The 21,724-nt window shown below is 49.7% G+C and overlaps 11 protein-coding genes across 13 annotated transcripts; 3 read left to right on the top strand and 8 right to left on the bottom strand.

Annotated features, from left to right (window-relative positions):
* Positions 1 to 96: 96 nt before the first annotated feature.
* Positions 97 to 2,829, bottom strand: FVEG_06012 (hypothetical protein; the record flags this gene model as incomplete). The annotated part of the gene is made up of 1 exon (XM_018894234.1): positions 97 to 2,829. One exon carries the CDS (start codon positions 2,827 to 2,829, stop codon positions 97 to 99), a length of 2,733 nt encoding a protein of 910 aa, XP_018751269.1.
* Positions 2,830 to 3,043: 214 nt separating this feature from the next.
* FVEG_06011 (hypothetical protein) lies at positions 3,044 to 8,368 on the top strand. Of its 3 annotated transcripts, XM_018894232.1 has the most exons (3): positions 3,044 to 3,913; positions 4,090 to 4,881; positions 4,985 to 8,368. In XM_018894232.1, the coding sequence occupies exons 2-3, from the start codon at positions 4,797 to 4,799 to the stop codon at positions 5,770 to 5,772; spliced, it is 873 nt and encodes a 290-aa protein (XP_018751263.1). In that variant the 5' UTR covers positions 3,044 to 3,913; positions 4,090 to 4,796; the 3' UTR covers positions 5,773 to 8,368. The 3 variants fall into 3 exon arrangements, with proteins under 3 accessions (XP_018751263.1, XP_018751264.1, XP_018751262.1); XM_018894233.1 differs by having other exon boundaries at positions 4,090 to 8,368; XM_018894231.1 differs by having other exon boundaries at positions 3,044 to 4,881.
* On the bottom strand, positions 6,065 to 6,244 carry FVEG_15791 (hypothetical protein; the record flags this gene model as incomplete). The annotated part of the gene is made up of 1 exon (XM_018904983.1): positions 6,065 to 6,244. The coding sequence occupies one exon, from the start codon at positions 6,242 to 6,244 to the stop codon at positions 6,065 to 6,067; it is 180 nt and encodes a 59-aa protein (XP_018751268.1).
* On the bottom strand, positions 6,248 to 6,730 carry FVEG_06010 (hypothetical protein; the record flags this gene model as incomplete). Its single annotated transcript, XM_018894230.1, has 2 exons — positions 6,248 to 6,502; positions 6,551 to 6,730. The coding sequence occupies 2 exons, from the start codon at positions 6,728 to 6,730 to the stop codon at positions 6,248 to 6,250; spliced, it is 435 nt and encodes a 144-aa protein (XP_018751267.1).
* FVEG_15790 (hypothetical protein) lies at positions 6,890 to 7,315 on the bottom strand (the record flags this gene model as incomplete). Its single annotated transcript, XM_018904982.1, has 1 exon — positions 6,890 to 7,315. The coding sequence occupies one exon, from the start codon at positions 7,313 to 7,315 to the stop codon at positions 6,890 to 6,892; it is 426 nt and encodes a 141-aa protein (XP_018751266.1).
* Positions 7,464 to 8,187, bottom strand: FVEG_06009 (hypothetical protein; the record flags this gene model as incomplete). The annotated part of the gene is made up of 2 exons (XM_018894229.1): positions 7,464 to 7,897; positions 7,953 to 8,187. 2 exons carry the CDS (start codon positions 8,185 to 8,187, stop codon positions 7,464 to 7,466), a joined length of 669 nt encoding a protein of 222 aa, XP_018751265.1.
* Positions 8,369 to 8,830: 462 nt separating the features above from the next.
* On the top strand, positions 8,831 to 11,911 carry FVEG_06008 (hypothetical protein). Its single transcript, XM_018894228.1, has 2 exons — positions 8,831 to 9,193; positions 9,250 to 11,911. Exon 2 carries the CDS (start codon positions 9,664 to 9,666, stop codon positions 10,630 to 10,632), a length of 969 nt encoding a protein of 322 aa, XP_018751261.1. The 5' UTR covers positions 8,831 to 9,193; positions 9,250 to 9,663; the 3' UTR covers positions 10,633 to 11,911.
* FVEG_06007 (hypothetical protein) lies at positions 11,572 to 13,468 on the bottom strand. Its single transcript, XM_018894227.1, has 3 exons — positions 13,062 to 13,468; positions 11,869 to 13,016; positions 11,572 to 11,820 (listed from the first exon to the last, which is right to left on the bottom strand). Exons 1-3 carry the CDS (start codon positions 13,391 to 13,393, stop codon positions 11,666 to 11,668), a joined length of 1,635 nt encoding a protein of 544 aa, XP_018751260.1. The 5' UTR covers positions 13,394 to 13,468; the 3' UTR covers positions 11,572 to 11,665.
* A 1,637-nt stretch (positions 13,469 to 15,105) lies between these two features.
* Positions 15,106 to 15,780, bottom strand: FVEG_15789 (hypothetical protein; the record flags this gene model as incomplete). Its single annotated transcript, XM_018904981.1, has 2 exons — positions 15,106 to 15,507; positions 15,601 to 15,780. 2 exons carry the CDS (start codon positions 15,778 to 15,780, stop codon positions 15,106 to 15,108), a joined length of 582 nt encoding a protein of 193 aa, XP_018751259.1.
* A 1,383-nt stretch (positions 15,781 to 17,163) lies between these two features.
* Positions 17,164 to 18,570, top strand: FVEG_06006 (hypothetical protein; the record flags this gene model as incomplete). Its single annotated transcript, XM_018894226.1, has 1 exon — positions 17,164 to 18,570. One exon carries the CDS (start codon positions 17,164 to 17,166, stop codon positions 18,568 to 18,570), a length of 1,407 nt encoding a protein of 468 aa, XP_018751258.1.
* FVEG_06005 (hypothetical protein) lies at positions 18,295 to 21,439 on the bottom strand. Its single transcript, XM_018894225.1, has 4 exons — positions 20,636 to 21,439; positions 20,325 to 20,579; positions 19,248 to 20,272; positions 18,295 to 19,195 (listed from the first exon to the last, which is right to left on the bottom strand). The coding sequence occupies exons 1-4, from the start codon at positions 20,647 to 20,649 to the stop codon at positions 18,879 to 18,881; spliced, it is 1,611 nt and encodes a 536-aa protein (XP_018751257.1). The 5' UTR covers positions 20,650 to 21,439; the 3' UTR covers positions 18,295 to 18,878.
* Positions 21,440 to 21,724: the final 285 nt, after the last annotated feature.

Here is a 21,724-nt window from a genome sequence, read left to right as displayed (position 1 = left end):
CCGAGAAATTTCTCTTGTTGCTTTTGTATATCCGCTGTAATAAGCCATCCTGACGCATATTATGAAATGCAGTATAAGAATGAATGTGTGCTCAGCTTAGAAACTGAACAGTCCACTTCGTCTCTTACCCAAGGGGTAGACGATCAGTGCACTCATGAACAAACCAACACTGATACCAATGGCGACTTGGATGACCTTGAACAAGACGTTGAACGCAGTTCCTTCAAGATTGCCCATTGTGTTCATGTCGGATGCTACCTTTGTTCCGTTCTTGGTAATCTCGTCGGCCATAGTGATGCTGGCTAACAGAGAACCTCCCGCTGCTAAACCAGAGGGAACTTGCACGAAAATCGCTGGAAGCATAGCTGCAGCTGCGAGACTGTATCCGACCTTGCGGGGCTTCTTCTCGGGCTCGTGATGTTTCTCTGGTGTTCCAGGTCGAGACTCGGGGTCGTTGAGGGTAGGGAGGGACCACGAGTCCGAGTCGATTTTCTTCTTGGTATATCGTGGTCGAACCCTGAGCTTCCACCAGTCGACAAAGTCCAGGTAACCATTCTCGATATGTCGACCCATTCTCGAGTACAAGTTCGCGAGAATACCAATCGTCAAAGCACCCAGCATATTGGAGATTTGCCCGTTTCCTCCAAAGTACTCAGCGCAGTAACTGTTGACCGACCATCCAGCTAAAGCCATCCCGACCATAACAGGAGTTTGCTTCCACTTGGCTTGGTTGATGAGACAGAGACACATGGTGAATCCAGGGACGAAGAGGAAGTACCATTCCCGTCCAAGGGGGTTATCGCAGGTCGAGCGACTCGTTGCGTTACTGTCGATCATGCCGTAGAGCGAAGCACCGATAGTGATACCGTATCCGAGGAAGAGAGTGTAGATGAGAGCGTGCACCATGCGTACACTACCGGCGACGAGGTTATGGCTTTGAAGCTCGAGAGAACTACAGAGGACCATGTACCCTGGGAGAATTAGGGCAATACTACTCTGTGCTAGTGCACTGAAACAGAAGAGTTTGCCGTTTTGGATAGAACCGAATGCTCGAGCGAAGAACGACGTGATAAGGGCGGCCGAAACTTCAAAGACGTGGGCGTATAGTTCATTGCTAGGCGCCAAGACGAGTTGAAGAATACCGACGATACATCCGAGAAAGAAGGCAATAGGTAAATCGATGAACCGGCCCTGGAAAGCAAAGGGCGCAACACAAGCTGAAGCGACGCCGTATAAGAACACCCGAATCCAGACGTTGTATTTATCCTTCCGCGCGTTGACATCGTCAAGTCGTTTCGTCGCTTCTTCAACCCCGATCTTGTCATGGACAACTTCTTTGTAAATGTTGTGTACGTCTCGAAGACGACCGAGGTCAATACCCTGCGGTACACGAACGAGCTTAACCTCAGTGGTATGCGTAGTGCTATCATCAAAGCTGATAATCATGCATCCAGGGAGATACAAGAACTGAGCTTCAATCTCGAGGACACGAGATGACATTGTCATGTACTCTTCCAACCGATGTGTAGGCGCACCATACATCATAAGAGCCCTACACAACTTGAGCAGATACCGATGTCGTTGGATAATACCCGCAATATGAATAGTAATCCTCGCCTTATCACGCTTCTTCGGGGGTGGCGGTTGTTGCTTTATCTTCTCAGCCCATTTATCAGAGATATTCGCTGAAGCTGGCGCCGCAAACATGGAAGAGGACTTCATCAATTCCGTGAGTGCAAGCGAAGACGTCGAGTTCCTGTTCTTGTGGTAATTGAACAACCCGCTCGTCGGTCGTGAGCGAGGTGGTGATCGGATAGGAGGCGTTCCGTTGGATGAGCCGGGGCGGGATACAGGTGGTGAGTTACGCGGCGACATGAGTGGTGTACCCGGATCCTTGGGGGTGTTCATACCGCTACCTGGTGCTCTATCATCGTGATACAGCTTCAGCAGTGACGAGAGAATACCGCCGCGGTATTGGTCCGGTCGGGGGACGTAGTCGTGGGCGTAAGCTTGTTGAAGAACAGGTGTAGCAGTTCCAGAAGTCGGTCCACCGTTGGGATGCTGTGTGAATAGATCCCGTTTTCCCTTGCGGGTATGAGACCTAACTAGATTCTCAGCCGCAGCGTGATGCTGAAAGCGATCAGAGTTTGCTATTCTCTGTCGAAGACCAAAGTATCCTCCTGCATCTTCAATGGTGTTTGACCCAGCCGGCGGTGAAATCTTGGGATTATCATAGTCCTCGATCAGCGGCTTAAACGAGGGGACTTCCTCAAGATCAAGCGATCCTCGTCGTGATCCAGGGGCAGAGTAACTCCCCAACGAGACAGCTAACCGATCAGCTCTCTGTCGTGCATCAGCCATAGATCGGTACTGTCTCTCCGTGGTCCTCGACTCCGCCTGGTCCGCCTTCTCCCGCTCATTAGGATCATCATAGCTCGTATTTCTCCTGAGCGCAGGTCGCGGTCTCTTTGGTCCTACTACATCCGGGGTATCTGGCGCGAGACCCTGGACCTGTCGTTTCTTCTCCTGCTCAGCGGAGAGGATCTTTGTGAGAGCAAGGCTTAGTTCGTAAGCATCTGGTGCGTTGGGGGGTAATTCCCCAGGGGCTAGTTTCGGTGAACCAGCTGGCGAGAAGACGCCTTCGTTTTTCTGCTGCTGTCGTGTTTGCGTTTGTTGCGGGCGAGTTGTTGAGTCGCTGCTCTCTCCAGAGGATTCTTTGCTGGAGTGGAAACCTACTCGCTTCTTCTCCCTACGGAGGGGAGTGTGCACCAGACTAGGTCTCCCACCGCTGCCGCTCCCACTCCCACTATCATTCTGTTCAGATAGCATAACTAACGAATGAATATTTTTTATGATGATAAAAAATATCGGGTCTGGAAATTTGGGGGGGAAAGGCGAGGTTTAAAGGACTGGGCCCCTCGAGGGCAAAACTGAGTTTGGAGGATTGATCATGTTGTCGATCAAGGGGGGCACGATTTACATACTACTTATTCTGTGCCTGTGCCTGTGTCTGTGTCTGTTGTATACTCTCGCTCCGGGGCGAGAACAAGAAACACAAAACTGGGCCTGTATAGTTTTTTCCCTCTGTAGGTGGTCGTGGTGTATTGTTGTGGCTACGGGGGCGGCAAACTTGCGTGATAAGGACTGTGGGTCGCCGAGAGCAAGCCCGAGATGGGACAAGCCAGGTTTAGTCCGTTCACTGATCAAGTCTGTGATGATGCTATATAAGTTGATGGATATGATGATGATGGTGTGCTTGATTCCTTGGTTTCTCGGCCTATAAAGGGCTCGTCATAGCATTCGTGGTATGTTGTTAGCTGGTATTGGTACTGGCGATATCATTTTTGGTGTTTTTGCGTCGAGTCATGAAAATTGTTTCTTATCTGACACCCATTGAATGCCAAAACACTCGTCATACATGATGATAATCACTTAACACTGTACACTGGAATTCTCTTCAAACCAAGCAAACTCTTCTCTCCTCTCTTCTTCCCTTGCTCAACCCACGCAGGCCAATCCTCGCTTTCAGACCTGTCGTCTTGGACCTGTCTCATCATGTCTGCTCCTCGCCCTTCAATTGGTCCGGTTAAAGTGTGTCTTGGTTATCATGAAAAAAAGAAGCAGACGCTCGGGTTACTCGTTCGGGGAGGGCGTGAGATAAAAAGCAAGGACCTTACTGACTGCACCCGGGCTGCCGGTACAATATTAGAAGCCAGACCAGGGCAGACCAGAGCTAGACGGGGAGAGCTTCCAGCGGGCTTCTTCCACCGCCACGTGCGGGCCGCTGAGACCTTGACGTGCCCTGTGCTTCAGGGGACGATGAGCCCTGCAGCGATCGGTTAGGGGGGCCGGTCGGTTGGGCGCTACTGGCTCTGAATTGGATTGAGGCTCTTTGCTCTCTGAGGTGACTATTGTCAGTATTCCCGAGATGGTTTCATTTTTAGTTCACACCATCTTTTGGCTGTTGAAGAAGGCCAGAGAATCACTGATGATCACCTTCCACGTTGACCATGCAGGGCTGGCAGTTGATCGACACTCTTGGTTACCTTGATTGGTGTGATAGACATGCGAACTGACGTGCAGATGCAGATACATATTGACAGAGGCGGTCTCTACCCTCTCTCACAATCATAGTCGACTGAGGGTTCGTATTCTGACGCGTAATGATAAATGGTTGAATAGTGAGTCAGTGTTGGAGTCACTGATCCATAACTTGACATTCCTTGTACCCTTGTGATCACATGTTAGAGTTTAGAGGCTCTTTGGGCTCCAAGTTCGACCTTGATGTTGCTCCATTAATGGAGCATATCTTGAGATCCACCCGATACCGGCTTGTCCGGAGCATCCACCATCAGCGGATCATAGCGCCGATAGAGAACAAAGCCAGCAGAGCCAAGCTCAGACTAGACTAGAAACCTCTAGACTAGACACGAACGATATCAAATCCGATTGATTATCTGCCTGTTTCTAATAATTTCACCACCATCAATAATCTTGTTTCTATTCTTGTAGAGTTCTCAATCGCTTCACTAGTACATACCCTAGACATCACATCTGGTTAGTGCATGATAAGCATCCCCAATAAACAAGCTTCAGTCCCATTGGGTCTACACCTCGCTCGGTCAGGGCCAGGTCAAACTCACCGAGACAGACGCCCAAGCGCGTTCACTTGACGCGAAGCGAAATAGGTTAGGCCATCACTTACGGATACTCTCGTTACCCTTGAAGATCTGGGCATCAATAATCTCCCTGCATCACCATTGAAACATCGTCATCTCGCGAAGACAACTTTCACAATGTCAACGTCCACGTACACCATCCCTGATCGCATCGTGCCCATGCGCGTCATCGTCTGTGGCGTCCATCGCACAGGAACGTTGAGTACGTCTATTCTATCTCAGGGGGGCTTATCAAACCCCCTCTCAACAATTACGCGCGTAATCTAGACTACTACCCGAAAATGGAGCTGAAACAGAACCAATAGGTATTCGTAACGCTCTGTGGCAGCTTGGTTTCCACGATTGCTACCACATGCAAACTCTCTTCAACAATCCCACCCGCGCCCCTGAATGGGTACGTGCCATGGAAGCAAAGTACGCCGATAAGGGGACATTCACACGCGCGGACTGGGATCACCTGCTCGGCGATTGTCAGGCTGTGTGTGATGTTCCCGCTGCGTTCTTTGGTCCTGAGTTAGCGGAGCTGTACCCTGAAGCTAAAGTCATTATCATGAATCGAGACCCTGAGAAGTGGTATGAGAGTGTGCTCAATAGCATCTACTTGATAACCACTCCAAAGGGGTTCTTGGCTAAACTCACTATGATTTATTGTTTTTTGCTTGATACGAATCTGCAGTATATGGCAAAGTATAGCAAATCGATGAGATCTCTGGTTCAGAAATACGATCATGGTAATGATAAGGAAAAGGCAATTGCATGGTATAAAGCGCAATATCAAGAATTTCATGACAGGATTCCAGCGGATCGGTATATCGAGTATACCATCACAGAGGGCTGGGGGCCACTGTGCGAGTATCTTGGTGTTCCGGTACCAGAAGTTCAGGACCCTGAGACAGGAAAGATGGTAGAGGCACCGTTTCCACATCTCAATGATGGTGAGACGTTTAGAAGGAACAGCAAGGTTATGAAGAAGAAGACTTTGCAGAGGGCGAATCAGAACTTATTGGCGGGAGTGGGGAGGTTGGCGTTGACGGGTGTGTTGGGATATGCTGGTTATCTGGTATGGAAGACTCGACTTGGGGGGCGTGTTTAATCGAGTTTGACATAGTTTGATTGCTTGATGTTGATCAATGAGGGCAGTGTATTTGTATTGTAACGTAAGAACTTTCTTATCTTTCTGTCAGAGACACATCGGAATTCAGGCACCAGGTCACTCACATGCAAGTTATGCTAGGGTAGTATGTTCAATATCAACTTTCGTACATCGCTTTTGTTCATATCGTACTTGTACTATACCTATCAACACATTCTTTCTTACTCAAGCTCATGTCTTTCCAACCATCGTTCAATCCACCATCTGCAAAAGCTTCATGAGCTCCGCAACATCAGCATTGCTCGCCATCGCCCCCAAGTGTCCGTCCCGATCCCTCTGCTTCTTTGAACTTCCTCGGCCCCCATAACTCGGACCCATCAACATCTACATCCTCGACTTCCTCCGGCTCAACCTTTGTCTCCCTCGCCTCCTTGATGATCTTCCCTTTACCCTCGTGTAAGAACTCGCCCATGACTTATGGCCACGTTGAGGAACCTGTCATTCCCACGCCGGGCTTTCGAACATCGGAGCCGTGCCCCGAGGTCGTCGAGAAAACGTAACCTACTACAAAGGGGAGCTGGTCCTCGGAGGGTATGTAGTTGAGGAACTCGGGGCCGACTTCGGCGGTGGAGGCGCGCTTGAGATCGGTGAGGAGGAACCAGGCGATGTTGTGCATGGTGAAGTAGTTGAAGGTGATACGAGGGACTTCGCTGTTGATGACTTGGGCGAGCTAGGATCTGTTAGTAAAAGCTTGCTGTCAGGGCTTTTCAGGACTTACATTGGCCTCCTTAGCCTCTTGCTTCAGGTCCCCTTGTATATGACCCTTGCCATCCATCATCGCCTTTTTGCGACCCTCCGTCAAGAGTTCTCCAACACTAGCAATTGTCCAAGGCTCACGGGTATTATCCACACGAACACGGTTGTCCAATTGCATGGACACCCAGCCATCGAACTTCATGTTTGATGCATTGCCTTTATGCTCAGTAGGCTTGGAGCTCCGTCTGTTCGGTGCTCAGTTTGTGAGTGAAGTGCCCAGGCAGAGACAGTAGTTCTTGTAGTAGCCCTCGAGATCCATGGGCGGCTTTCCAATAAAGAAGCACGCGTTGCCTTGGTATCCTCAAAATTCCTCAAGATCCTCCCACGCTTGTCCTTGGGGAATGCGGCCCTCTTGTCGGAGGGCTTGGTAGAGCTGTGCAGTAGCCATCAGACCACCGCTGGGTGCAGCAGTATGGACGCCATGGTAATGCAGCGCAGATCGCATGTGATGGATCAAAAGACCGCAGTGTATGGGGTTCCGACGAAGGAAGTGGAACTCAGGAGACTCTTCACTATCGTGAGGCGCCAGGCCCATCTCCACGTTTGCCTTGCTCGTCTCGAAGATAGAATCGTGATTCCATCGCGTCGCGGCCTGAAGGACTTGTCTGCGCTCAGCCGTCTTGGGAAGACCAACAAGAGCCTTTTGGATCTCCAGACTCTCCTGCTTGAACTGCTCATACCTGCGCCCGGCGGACTCTCCAAGACCCTGGACGATGTCGAGATACATCTGAAGAGCTCAAGATATCCAGAGACGAGGAGGGTTCTAGATGCCCATCGCCTCACAAGCTACGTCGAAGCACTGCTGTACGAAGATAGCTGTTCCTCCAAACTTGTCCATCAGCTTCTTGATGTCCGCTTCCATACTGTGAGCAAGCTCAAATGCTGTGTTGGGAGCTAGCGCCGCAGGCGTACTTCTCCCAGAGCGAATGAATCTCCTGGCTGAGATAGTCATAGTCGCGGAGAAGAGCGGCGAAGGCGAAGAAGGCGTCTTCCCAGGTGACCTCTTCCTCAACGGTGTATTGAGTCTCAGGCTCAGCAGTAGGAGTAGGCGTGATGTCAGGAGCATTGAGGAATTCCTCAGAAGGAGTGTAGACGTTGAGGACGTCAAACATGCCCTTGACGGGGTGGTTTGCCTTAACATCCGGCTTCTTGTCGAGATCATCTGGTTTGAAAAGACCAGCTTCCACGATTGGTTTGAGATAGCCGCGGACCTTCTCCAGGACTTCTACGAAGTGAGAATGAGAAGCATCAGGGCGACGATCCCTTCTTGCACCACTCTCTGTAAGTTTTTGAGAGAAGGATCTGCGAACTGCGAAATGTATCAGTATCACTAGCATCAACATAATCAGATGTGTTCAGCATACCCCAGATACCTCTCTCCAGAGCAATGGTAGTCTTGAAAGGAACCTCGACAGCATTGAACATGTTTAGCCATAGCCTCAAAGTCCCTGACTCTGATGACATATTTCTTGGTGCTAGGGTCCTGCTTCTCTTGCTTCTTCTTGTTCTTAGCTCTACTAGGACCTTTGCCGTTTCAGTTTCGCTTTCTCTTCTTCCTCTCCTTGAGAGTGTCGAGAGCGGCGGCGCCAACTGCACCATCAGCGTCGTAGCCGTGGGCTTTGGCAGTATTGGCCAGCCATGTTGCTACAGAGTCTGTGTCGGCTTTGTATTGTTGGCAAATGCTCATATAAGCCGGAGAGAGAATTTTGAGCTGCTTTGGCTTTATTTGTTGAATCTGTTGATATTTGATGTTGATGTTGATGGCCGTTTGTTGAGACGTGGACAGCCTCGTTGCTGCAACGAAGGCTGGCTAGTGAGGCAAGGTACCTAACAAAGAGCAATGCCGATTTCCCCTGAATACGGATTTATTAAATTCCGCATGAGGCCATAATACTTATCTGACTACCGAAAGCCATGTTTTAAGTTACTAATCCCAATATTTTTGTCTTTTCTCATACAAAATGATAAGAGATCTTGATTTCCAGTGCATCCCGGCAGTTATATGATGGTTTTTGAGGGTCATGAACCAGCATCGGCAGTCAGTAATGCAACCACTCCACACACAATCCACCAAATTACGCCTACATCCGGGAATAAACAAGATATAAATAGATCTCACATAGCAGCAGCCATCATCTGAAGATCAGATTCACACAAAACAGCACAAACATCGGGAAGAAACACAGAATAAACCCCCCACGTCAAGTGCACGTGAGGAATACGGTCTGCAGTGGCCCGTTGCGCTCACTCCCAAACAAAATCAGATCACGACGATCAGCTGCCCTCCCCCCTAAAGAATATTCCATCAATTAAAACGCCCAATTCCCAAGATCTCCTCCTAGCGTTGTCTCTTCTCTCAGCTCCCCCACGCTCTCTTCAGCATTCCTCTATAAGGTTACACGGCAATTGGCGGGTGCTATTGGACAGGCTGGACGTGGGGGTTGGAATAGTCAGACGACTTGTGAACGGACGGTACCTGCTTTTGCGAGGATGATCGCTGTTTTGTGTTCTGTCTGTGGTTCTCTGTGATGGATGGCAGCCTTTACAATATGCTCGACATATTTGCTTCCATTTCGTAAAGGTGGCGTTTTGTGTAACTCTCCGTGTAAGTGATGCCCTCTCAAATGTCCCATATTCATCCATTGAAGCCGTCAATTGCAGAGGAAAAAAGACCCCCACGATCACTTCATGTCTCTTGACTCGTGTGAGGTCACCGGTTCGGCCCGGAGTCTCTCGGCCGGAGCTCAGTGCATGTCCTTTGTCGTGTCTCTCCCCCGCCTTTTCAACCACGTACCCAGGGATCCGGACCTAACCCCCACGCTTTTCGAACCATGCCTCTCTCGAACTCAAGTGCCTGAGCCTGAGCCTGAGCAGTGGGCTACCTCATGACGAGGACGCCACTCTTATACCTAGTCCTTAGTTGGACATAAAAGAGCAGCTGACGCCAGCCTCTTTGACAATGCCTCTTCATCATTCTTCTCACTGCTTTTCTTGTTCTTTACTTGCATAAAAGAGAGCCTGCTTACTGCGTGTAATCTGCTTGCACTTATATACTTTACACTTATATCATACCATATGCCTTCGGCATTGCTTGAATCTCCCACCATGGGCTCCCCCAAGGCTTCTCAGCTGCGCCTCGGCGATGGCGTATACGTCCCTACCCTTGCGTTCTTCACTCCCGAAGACGAAGTCGATGCTTCAGCTACTGAGAAACACATCATCAAGCTTCTCGAGTCAGGAGTAGCCGGTATTGTTGTCCACGGCTCCAACGGAGAATGTGCCCACCTCTCTCCTTCAGAACGAACCACCATCATCCGCGTTGCCAGAGATACAATCTTCCACGAGGGCAGTGGTACCCGTGTTCCTCTCATCGCAGGCTGTGGTGCTCAAAGCACAAGGGAGACAACAGAACTGTGTGAAGACGCCGGCAAGGCTGGTGCCACACACGCCCTGGTTTTGCCTCCCAGCTACTACGGCGGACTTCTCCCCGATGATCTAGTCATTCAGCACTACTACGCCGTGGCAGACAAGAGCCCAATTCCTCTTCTGGTGTACAACTTCCCCGGCGCCGCAGCTGGTCGAGACCTCTCATCCGACACGATCCTCAGCATCGCCAAGCACCCCAACGTCGTGGGCGTCAAGCTCACATGCGGAAACACCGGCAAGCTCGCCCGCATCGCAGCAGACTGCCCCGAAGGCTTCTGGGTCGGAGGCGGCAGCGCAGACTTCATCCTGCAAGGCCACGCCGTCGGAGCCAACGGCACCATCTCAGGCCTCGCCAACCTCTGTCCCAAAGCCTGCGTGCGCATCACAGAGCTCGCAGAGGAAGGGAGCTGGAAAGAAGCCCGTCAGCTGCAGGCCAAAGTGGCCAAGGCCGACTGGACGGCGATCAAGACTGGCTTCGTTGGTGTCAAGGCAGCGCTGGGACACTTTTCAGGGTACGGGGGCGAACCTAGACGACCTTGCGTGGCACCGTCTCAGAAGGATCTTGATACTATTGCACAAGGGTTCCAAGAGGTAATGGATCTTGAAGTTACTATCTAAAAAAAAGCATGTTTTTGGTTCGGTGGGAGCAAAAGCAGGTTGCATTGGGCGGTGACGACGTTGATGACGATACCTGTTATTTCGAAGCAAAGCACGGAGATGGTGTTGTGGCGTTGGGCATACACTACTGTACACAGCCATCAATCATATCAGGCTGTTCTGTAGCAATAATTTCTTCTCTGTACATAAAATGAATACCAATTAATGCTGGAAGCATATACCTACACTACATCAATATGCCTGATTACCCCATGGAAACTACCCTTCCCCGCAAAGTGGCCATATTTTTCAATAATCCCACGCATGTGCAGCAGAAGCCGGTGAAGAAAAAGATGTGTCTCGTGGTCGATTACGCGTAGCCAATGGGGAGTCAAAGATGATGAGGAGCACGCTGGACATTGCCGCTTTGGGGCGATGATGCTTACACGAGGTGTCGGCTGTTCAATAGGTACAGGATATGCTGAGAGGGAACTTGGATGGGGATTGTCAATCGCGGGGAACCCCGCAGTTGGATCTGGATGTGGAGTTGAAGCCGCGAAAGAGCAAGTAAGAGAAGCTGAGTTTGTAATGGTGTTGAAGGCCTCGGAGGGAGCCCGAGTCTGTAGTGTACCTGTACTTGACACTACAGCCATGCAAGGTCAAATCAGGTATTTGAACATGCTTAGAAGCACTGATATACATGCAGACCAACTGAACAGGCAGCGAGAAGACACTCACGCCAAGAATCACAAGCAATTACATTCATGAGGGGGAACCAACATGAACAGGTCATAAGATGAACCCAGAAAATACGTAGCGTAGCATACGGAGTAGCTAACGCAGACAGACAAAGAGGAGAATGTGGAGAATGGCTAACAAAGTGCCCGATGCGTTCGTGTGGAGAAGCGTGGGGGTCTAAAAGTCACTCTGGTGCAGCTCCCGGGCTGGAGCTAAGTTAAGACGGTGAAGAAAAAGCGTATGTTTCGGGCCATTGAGGAGCGAGATCATGCCATTGAGTTTAGATATGTAATGATGTGTCTATGCTAGAAGGAGTCTAGAACTCGGCTGCGTCAAAGTTGCGGATCAGGTCGTAGTAAAACTTGACAATGTCCATGTGCGACTCAATTCTTATCCTCTCATCGACCGTGTGAATGTTTTCGGATCCGCGCTGTCGACTCGGTGTCCAGCGGTAAATGTTTGGCGACAGATCTATAACCTATTAGTATATTCTCTCGCTTTGTGTAACGATGTACTTACTGAGGTAATGTCTCGTATCAGTGTTGCCAGTCATGATTTCACCAACAGGTACGACCTTTCCGCCGTCGAAAGCAAAGCTGTGCTGGATTGTACCAGAGAAGATATCCCAGATCGGGCCACTGGTAGGTGATACAGGTGTTGTGACTGAGTTGCGAATCGCTGTGAGCTTGAGATGGCCATCGTAGTCGAAGCCAGATTCCTTCTGAGACTTTGCATCATCCTCGTAGGCGCTCAAAGTGAGGTTGTACTTTTGAACAACGGCGTCAATGTTCTTGACGAATTGCTCTTGTACCTTGTCGAGACTATCTTGAGGCGCCACACGGTAGTTGACACCTAGGTTAACAACTTCTGGCATAGCGTTGATCTTCTGACCACCGCGAATAATATCAACGGCTTGTGTTGTTTGAATAGTGAATTTGGCCATAGGGTCGAGATGAATAAGCTCATCCTTCAGCTTCTCCAGATCATCCTTCTTGAGCAGGTCATGGAGTTTGGTGTGTGAGTCCGGAGAGTGACGTGCCAAGCAGACGAGGTGGTTGTAGACCGGGCTTCCCTTGAGAATAGCAGGCTCATAGGGCTTGGACTCGAGAGCAGAAATAATCTCAGCCATGATACCAATGCCGGTGTGTGGAGAAGGAATAGAACTGTGTCCACCCTTGACACGAAGTTCAGCCCAGATATCAATAGCACCCTTCTCCTGCACCGAGGGAAGAACGTAAAGAGTATCGTCAATGAGCTGAATTCCCGAACCACCCTCATCCAGGATAAACGGAATGCCGTTATCGCCATATCTCTCCGTCAAGAACTCTCCAATCTTGGCAGCACCTCGGGGCCCAGAGCACTCCTCATCGAACCCAAATGCCAAGATCACAGTACGCTTAGGCTGCCATTTCGTCTCGGTGAGTAAAGTCTCGAAGGCTGACATGAGAGCTGTGAGACTATTCTTATCATCCGATGCTCCACGTCCCCAAAGCCACTCTCCGTCAAAGTAAGCGTCGAAGGGAGGATGCGTCCATGTTGATGGGTCAGGTACGGGAACAACATCTTGATGAGCTGCGAGAAGATAAGGCTTGAGTGAAGAGTCGCTTCCGGTAAATGTGTAAACGAGACCGAATTTGTTAATCTTCTCCAACTTTGAATACTTATGGCTAAAATTGTCAGTAAGAGTCTGTGAATTGAGTTTGGTGGCTTACATGGCTGGGTATGTTTTTGCCAGGACATCATGTAAATCATAAAACGGCGCCCAACGTTCATCTTTGTCAACATCGCCAAGATCGTCATAACAAATTGACGGAACGCGCACAATCGCTTGATGGCGCTTCACCTGCTTATTAAAAGCATCTTTCGAGTCGAATAGTTCATTCGCAGAAGGCAGACCATCGTTTCCAGGTGAGAGCACAGGCGGCAAATCGCACTTAAAGTCATGCTCACTCTGACCAATTGGCTTTTGAGATCCAAAAGGACCGAGACTGAAGCCTGAAGCTCCAGCTACAGTGGCCAAGACCGCGAGAGACTTGCGCACCATTTTGAAGATATTTGGTGAGATGTCGAGGTTTGCGAGGGAGGATTTGTAAGGTGAAACGGGCGGGGAATAAAAGACGTGAATGATGATGGAGTCGGTAGCTAGCACGACATCGGCGCCGAAGCCGAGGCCGGACCCGGTTCAAGATAACGGCCGCTAAAAGTGTTCCCGATGAGGAAGTTGAGACAAGAACTTTTGATTGAGGATTTTCGGGGGTAAATTTGTGTTGATCAGTGGGATTGATGTTATTCCCGGGGGTATCCTCCGATTATCTTGTGGCTGAGAGCTTATTCCAACAGACAGAACCTCGCTAGCATACATAATGTGAATTGCAGAATTCATGAATCCGCCACTGCCTCTCGACAATACCTGAGCTTTCGTCTCGTTCCGTCTCTGTTTGTTTTCGGTGGTGGGTATGCGGTTGAGGCTGGTTCAAGACTTGGATTGTTTATTGAAATGGAAGAACCCGTTTTTGTTCAATCAACACCCCAAATCTTCAATCCAGTCTCATCCACATGGCCTAGGTGAATTTGTGAATTGCAGAATTCAGTGAATCATCGACTTCACTTGACAATACCTGAGCTCTTGTCTCGGTTTGTTTTCGGTGGTGGACATGCGGTTGAGGCTGGTTCGAAGATTTGGGTTGTTTATTGAAATGGAAGAACCCGTTTTTGGCACCTTTTTTTATATTGTCTGACGCTGGCTGTACTGCAGTTGTTGCTGATAGATCGGGCTGGTGTTCTTCAAGAGTAGACGAGATGGAAGGATAGGTCGAGGGACCCTAGTTGGCAATAGTAGTTAGCTAGTGTAGTAGAGACAGGTCAGTCAGAACGAACCTCCGTTCTGCACATCGACCATGTGTGAGATGGTCGATGGCCCGGGACCGGCGCCTCCTAAATTGGAGGCCCAGCTATTCACCGGTGTCATCGTCACCTTCATGTAGTAGTTAGCTCGTGTTATAGAGACAGCTCAGTCGGAACGAACCTACTCAAATTATATCGACCATGTCGATAGCCGGGCAATGGCTAGCGCCCCCTTGTTTGGAGGCCAAGCTGGTCACCGGCATCATCACCCTTGAGTAGTAGTTAGCTCGTGTAGCATGGGCGGCTCGGTCAAAATGAACTTACTCCGTGTCTACCGACCACATCTCATATAGTCTTCCGGGCAGCCGGCGCCTCCTTGTTTGAAGGCCCAGCTGTTTCACCGGCATCACCACCACCCTTGACATCCTCAAGTCGCTTTCCCAGCCATGTCTAATCTGCAACAAACTGAGGAATGGGTAATCTCATCGACATGGGCGGGATCGATGATTGCGAAGTTGAGGATGTTGACCTCGACGCTAAGCTGTCTAAGCTCAGAGAATCGCACAAGGCCAAGGTCCAGCTGTAGAATATAGTTAGCAAAAGAATGAAAAGATGAGAGGAAGAGAGAAACTTACGCGCTCAGGCCGGATCTTCACGTACGCAGTGAACCAGCACCGACCCGAGTTTGGAGTCCCCGACGGTCACGGCTTGGCGGCTTATATATAGAGCTCTGCAATGGAATTCTCATTACAATCCACATATCCCATGTCATCCGTGGTGGTCTAGTGTCCAGAACATGACGCCGGGTGCCTAACTCAGCACATCTGTCTCGGGACGAAGGAGAATGCTTGGGTTCTTCTCCGCGTCGTTTCGCAGTTGAGAGATGTCCTACCGACCAAAGATCACCTCATGCTAGGCGTCCTCTGCGGCGTCGAGGACGGCGAATACGTTGACCTTAGCTTGTTGGCGTTGGAGTAGAAGACAGGACAAAGGTAAGGCAGTATCTCGCACGCCTGACGAGTCCCGCTTTACCCCCTGCATCAGACAGGTGTAGTAAGTACAGTTTCCGAGCCCAAAACAACGAGCGGCTTCTCGAGATACAGCAATGAGAACTCGTGCGAACCATAGGCTCGAGAGATCCTCCATTGACGATGGCGGACTAGCTTGATTGGCGGCTTGGATCGCGAGACCGAGCGCAGAGTCCCCGGGCGGTTTACCAAAAGCCTTGTACGGATGGTTTCGGGTCGTGGAGTCTTCGGTGTCGTTGTGTACTGCAAGCCCTTCATTAACGTGAGTCTGGCAGTGGCTCGCCGACTACAAGTGTAAGCTGTCGAGGCCTGCAAACCAATCTAAAGATAGGTTATAGCGGAACGTAGACACAACTGCTATGCCTTCTGCCACTCATACTCTGTGTGTCAGGTATGATTGCTCTTGCTCATCGTAGAGGTCATGATTCACAACCATAGCAACTGAATGTGTAGCTTGGGCTTTGATTTTTACTAGTGCAGTCCTCAAGTCAGAGACGTTGAGTTGCATACTAGAGCCCGCCTGGAGATGGGCGGTGTTGAATTTCAAAAGTCTTGCCATCATCTCTAAACGTGAAACCGACTACTGAGGTCTGCGGAGTGAACGCAAAGTGAACGCGCTTCCTTCCTTGGATGGGTTCGAAGTGCGTAGTGTCCAAAGAACGTATGGTTTGGTGGTTGCAACAATCCGACCTCTTGGCAAAGAGTAGAAGAGGAGGAGGAGGAGGAGGAGGAGGAGGAGGAGGGGGGGGGGGGGGAAGAGAGTGTATTGATGAAAGCTGGTAGTGCACAAGACTTCTCTGCTGAGAGCGGTGCAGAAAAGAAAAAGATGGCCTAGAAGATAAATAAAAGAGCGTAAGCACTCGTTCTGAAATTTATCACATAGACCTCAAGTAGTATCGCCAGACTACTTTTCTAGAAGGTCTTTTTCCCTGGCGGAGGATATGATGACTTACCTTGACTAATGAAGAGTTGATGCGATGTTTTCTGAGAATTTTTGCGATATTTGAAGAGTTTTTGTGATGAGGGAGAGCAGAAGTTGTGGGTGGAAGGAAGATGGATATGAGAGGGGGGTTTAGCGTGGCACTGTCAGGTTTTATGCAGAGCGAGGAGGGCCGGTGCCTCAGGCGGAGGGCAACAACAACAGCTAGACCTCGCTCACCTGCAGAAGTACTTAGTACTAGGCTAGGAGAGCCTATAATTGTATTCTTTTGGGCTTGATATTGCGGTGATTGTCCTTGGGAAGCGAGTGTCAATGCCATATTATACGGGATGTACACTCCCTTCTCAATGTATTTGGTAAATGTCGAGGAGACCGAGACGGCAGAGACATGCATTCTAGTCCCTCAATGATCTTAAGCTTGCCGTATGTTCCTAGAGGTATCTCGCTGACAGTCCAGTAGCCATGCTGCATCCCCTTCGTGCAATTCCCACATCCAATACCAAAGACATTACAACAGGGGATAATAACCCGACCTCCCTTTCCAACAGTACTAGCGTACAACGAATAATGCTCTTTGATGCTCTTTTCTTTGACAACCTGTTCAGAGACTTCTTTTACCGTCATTGTGTCTGCCGTTCTGTTCCTCTGTTCACCACGCCGACCCCTCTGTTCGCATGCTATTGTTCACTCTAGCCTTTCAAAACATTTCCCACTACTGACATCTCAATGGCATCTAAATGTTCCAGGACGAACATTTAAACAACGACACGCCTTTATTTTCATATGTCTCATACGCAAACTTCATCTATTCAAGCACTCATTGATCATCACTTCAATCTTATGCTACGAATAACATCGATTTCTAATTCCGATTCTTACGAGCCACTATATACCCCGGCTTTTATACTATAACACATACTGTCAGTTCACATGCATCGTCCCATACTCTCACAATCCTACCTAACAGCTTCAGCATCAGATATCCCCCTCCAACAATACACCATGCCTCCACGTTTTCACTCCCTCCCGGCCGAGATCCAGCGCATGATCCTACAAGAAGTCTCCCGAGACCCATTAACCGCCCCCTACGCCGCTGTCTGCAAAGACTGGCAGGATTTCTTCGAGCGCAAGAACTTCAAGTCCCTCGCCATCGATCAACACGAGCTCACTAGCTTCCGCCAAATAGTTACCCCACGACGTCAATGGTTCGTCAAACACATCTGGTATCGAATAATTCTTCCAGATCATCCCAGTCTACATTTAACTCCTGGAAGCAAGACCGCCGAAGATCCCAGTGTACTCTGGAGAGCAGACAAACGCTTTACCGAATGTATCTTCAGACTGTGGGATATCATTTCTCTGTGGAACGCTGAGAACAGAATCACGCTTGAGCTCAGTGCTTTCTCATACCAGGATTGGGACCACGTTACGGTTAACGAACGTGTTTTCGAACGAGACCTTGAAGCGTACAAGGCCCACAAGAAGTCAGAGTCAAGAGAACCTTATCATTATGACAATCCCCAAGGACCCTACGTTGAACAGTACGGCCTTTGGGGGTTGCCAAACACGATTTCGAGGATACAGGACTACTGGGAGGCTTTGACGTATGACCTTTTGGGGTGGAAGGAAATCGAGTTCGTCACGGCTGCCGAGGACGACGATGCCGTAGAATACTTCAAACCGGAAGATGCTATACTCCCCTCAGTTCCTATCGTTTCCAAGTTCCTTATCCGGAACACGCAATTCCGTCAGTTCTGGCCAGAAACTCTCCTCCACATGTTCGAAAGTTTCGATAACATAGAGGACATAACCATCGAGCGATGGGCCTGTGGTACATCCGAGTCAGAATCAGAATGGATCGAATATGCTGAAAAACCGTTTGCCGAGTGGCTCCCAGTCACAGTCAAGAAGTTATCCGTCAACGGAGAGAAATGCCGGGTGCTTCATGACTGGGAAACATGTGAACTTCTGAATAGAGAAGCTCTAGCAAAGGGTCTCCGCCAAAACTCCAAAAGGCTAGAACATATGTCTGTAGTGGACATCATCGGCGCCGGTCACTTCCTTGATATCTTCCGTAGATACGTCACAGATGAAGACCTTGAAAAGCTAATACGATGGCCTTATCTTAAGACACTGACCTTATCGACAGATTTATTCGAAACGCAAAGGCGAAGAAAGATAGAGGAATTGCTCTGCTGTGCAGCGAGAGCAGCACGCAAGATGCCAAAACTTCAAACACTCGAAATCAGAAGTAGGGCAGATCCGCAGATCATGTTTCGGTACAATATAGTGAAATCCATAGCAAAGATAACGTGGTCAGGGCCAGTTGTCAATAGTACCGAGATTATGAAAGAGTGGAAGAAAACATCTGAGTGGAGAAACAATGTTGATGTAGAACATGATTTTTGAATGTAAGCAGGTCATTTGAAGGGCATATAAAAGGCAATGAGGGATCTGGTCCTGAGGGAATATATGTTGATGAAGGGGACGGAGGAGGAATGCATTTACCAAGTTATAAGGGTGTCAGGCGTTGGGTGGTATTCATGATACCCATCACATTTTGCAAAAGAGTTTAGATAAAACCAAATAATGATAATTGATCGCATGTCTTAAGCCAGACTAGCCAACTCCGTATGACACCTATACAGTGACAAAACCATAATGAACGCCGCGTATGCATCCAGTGCTTACACAAATATGTCCCATGCAACCCTTCTCTAAACATCGATTTGCTCAACACGAGAATCCTCTCCAGAGTGAGACTCGCTATTCCTACCCTTGTCGTTCCCGTGGAAGGCGGACTCGTCTCTCTGGTCACGAGTGATGTATCCTGGTGGAACCCACTTGTGACTGTTCCAAGGCTTGAGACCCTCCTGACCATACATGAGGTCGACATTCTCCAGGGTAAGCTTTCGAGATTCGAAGAGGAAGAACCAAACGAGAAGAGCGGCGGCCACGTTGGCTGCGACGAGGACGAAACCGAAGGCATAGCTGATGGCATCGGCTGCGATAGGAGACAGGAAAGCAATCATGACTGTTATAATTGTTAGAGAAGAGCTTCACATCAAGACAGTGCGACGACTTACAGTTGCCAAGCCAGTTACCGGCGGTAGCGATAGAGGCTTGCTTCGCACGAGTACGGAGAGGAAAGGTCTCTCCTATGACGACCCAAGCCATGGGACCCCAGGTACTGGCGAAAGACGCGATAAACATGCACGCGCAGACAATGAGAACGATACCGACTGTGCTGTTGCCGACGGGGTTGATGGCTGTGCCGATCGAGGCAAAGACGCACAGCCAAGCAGCTTGCCAGATAGCACCGATGAACAGAGGCCAACGACGTCCGAATCTCTCGACGAACCAGAGACCGGCGAAAGTAGTGGCAACGTTGACAGCACCCAGGATGAGCTGGGTCTGGATAGGGTCCTCAATTCCAGCAGCATTGAAGATGGTGGCTCCATAGTAGAAGAAGTAGTTGACACCGGTCCACTGTTGAAGGAAGTGGATGAAAAAGCCGAGCATAGTGCGCCAGAGAAGCTTGGGAACTGAGCTCCAGGGGTTGAAGCACTCGAGCCAACCGCCCTGGCCGACTTGCCTCTCCTTCTCAAGGATGCCTCGCATTTCTCTCAGATCGTCCTGGACGAGAGAGTGTTCAGGCGTGTTCTTCTGACCGCGAAGACGTGCGAGTGCCACCTGGGCACCCTCCCAGTCGCCCTTGGAAGCGAGCCATCGAGGAGACTCAGGGACAACCAGGATACCTAGCCCGAGAGGTAGAGAGAAGCCAATTCCGAGGCCAATTACGATTCTCCAGGATGCGTCGCTGTGGTCGATTTTCTTGAGACCGAGACAAACTATGTTGGAAACCAGGATACCGATTGTGATCATGAGTTGGTAGGAGGCGACGACAGCACCGCGGATTTCGCGAGGGGCGCATTCTGACTGGAACATGGGCACACCAACGGAGAGGTTACCAACACCAAGACCAGCAACGAATCGACCCATCATCATATGAACCCACGAATTCATCGCCGTTATCTGGATGACATTACCAATGATGAACAAGGCGACTCCGAAGGTCATGCTCTTGCGACGTCCCCACCAATCAGAAGTGCTGGGATGTTGTCAGTTTGTTGTGTTGGAGCGCGAGGGTCAAGGAGACGTACTAGGCACCAGATAGTGCACCAATCAAACTTCCAATACTCATGAGACTGACCATGGTCGACTGAATAATAGGCACAAAAGCCTTTTCGTCTTTTTCCTCGTCGTAGCCGGTTGCGAAGCGGATGATAAAGTCTTTGAAGAGGAGCATAGAACTAATCTGCCCAGTGTCGTAACCGAAAAGGAATCCCCCTATGGACGTGATGACGCCCAGCAGGATGGCTTCTATACCGCAGTCGGCGCCATTGACCTTGATAGACCTGGGAGTGTTAGCTGTGGCCGAAGATGGGTGTAGAGGGGGGAATAGTAGACATACTTATGACCAAGCATGGTTACAATGGTGTACGACTGTGTCGCAGGTGTAATAAGAAAAGGAAATACAATAAAGCTAGAATAAAGATGTATTATCGAGAGTCATAGAAAAAGGGAGGAAGATGAGGTCTTTTATTCTTCAGATACCAAGACCAAGACCTGGGGTATATAAAAGAAGAAAAACAAAACGGCCCTGCCCCATAATACCATTAGATTAGGTAGGGGAAAAGAGCAGCAGTCGGGGGTCCCGACAGGGCATGTCTTTCCGTTCCGCGATGGTCCATGGATGATGATGATAGAGAAGACGAGATGGGGGTGGGCATCATTTACTAAACTTGGCAGTCGTCATGGGGAAGTCGACTCAAGCCAAGCCCGTGTCTCTTCAGAGAGAGACAGGGAGAGACAGCCGTTGTGCCAGCTGCAGATCACCTCACACTTACAGCACCCAAGACTCACTAGTGATGGGCATGGCCATTGTAGACTATCAACAGAGCGTGGAGAGGTCCATGTTGCGTACAGTATGTATTAGTCTCTAACGAGGTTTGACGATAAAGGGCCGATGTCAGTGGCGTTGCTTTAATCCTTCATCATCTGGGGTTTCTCCAGTATCTTTCTTCTCTATTTCTGCTGGCCTCAGAACCTGAACCGTAACAAGGCGAGGTAGGCGAGTAACGGGGGGAACGAGTCAGTGCAAAGTGGATCGTCAATGATTGGATTTCTGGAAGAATGTGGATGTGAATAACCCCTTGGCATGGGGTTCTGGGGTACGTATCACCTGCCCAAAACTTGGCGAGAATTTTAGGTAGGTTCTTACAGTGGATGTTGCTCTCTAAAATTTCTTGGTGTTGTAGAGTTTGGGCCTATGACGTAACGTCCAAGGCACCGCAAGGTAAGCTTAAACCGCCATGGGTGCTAGGGTGCCTAGGTGCCAGCCCCATTTTGGAGCGAGGGCATTGGTCGAGCTCTGGGCTTACGGCATCGTTCTCGGTGCGACTTCTTTTCGACCCGGCGATCACTACGCGTTACACATTCACGACACGATTCCCTACAGAGAAGAGACGGACGTTGGAGAAAAAACCTTGATTGTGTAGCG

The sequence above is a fragment of the Fusarium verticillioides genome, chromosome 2 (assembly GCF_000149555.1).
Source record: "Fusarium verticillioides 7600 chromosome 2, whole genome shotgun sequence".
In the NCBI taxonomy this organism is placed as follows: Eukaryota; Fungi; Ascomycota; class Sordariomycetes; order Hypocreales; family Nectriaceae; genus Fusarium; species Fusarium verticillioides.
This window is presented reverse-complemented; position numbering and strand designations above follow the sequence as displayed.

Bases quoted from the DNA above. Each gene is read 5' to 3' on its own strand.
- FVEG_06011 (XM_018894232.1), top strand. From the start codon at position 4,797: ATGTCAACGTCCACGTACACCATCCCTGATCGCATCGTGCCCATGCGC. The intron at 4,882-4,984 runs GTACGTCTATTC...CAGAACCAATAG, and splicing joins CCATCGCACAGGAACGTTGA to GTATTCGTAACGCTCTGTGG.
- FVEG_06008 (XM_018894228.1), top strand. From the start codon at position 9,664: ATGCCTTCGGCATTGCTTGAATCTCCCACCATGGGCTCCCCCAAGGCT.
- FVEG_06007 (XM_018894227.1), bottom strand. From the start codon at position 13,393: ATGGTGCGCAAGTCTCTCGCGGTCTTGGCCACTGTAGCTGGAGCTTCA. The intron at 13,017-13,061 runs GTAAGCCACCAA...TGACAATTTTAG, and splicing joins GCAAAAACATACCCAGCCAT to CCATAAGTATTCAAAGTTGG. The intron at 11,821-11,868 runs GTAAGTACATCG...AATAGGTTATAG, and splicing joins TGATACGAGACATTACCTCA to ATCTGTCGCCAAACATTTAC.
- FVEG_06005 (XM_018894225.1), bottom strand. The intron at 20,273-20,324 runs GTACGTCTCCTT...ACAACATCCCAG, and splicing joins GGTGCACTATCTGGTGCCTA to CACTTCTGATTGGTGGGGAC. The intron at 19,196-19,247 runs GTAAGTCGTCGC...CAATTATAACAG, and splicing joins CGGTAACTGGCTTGGCAACT to TCATGATTGCTTTCCTGTCT.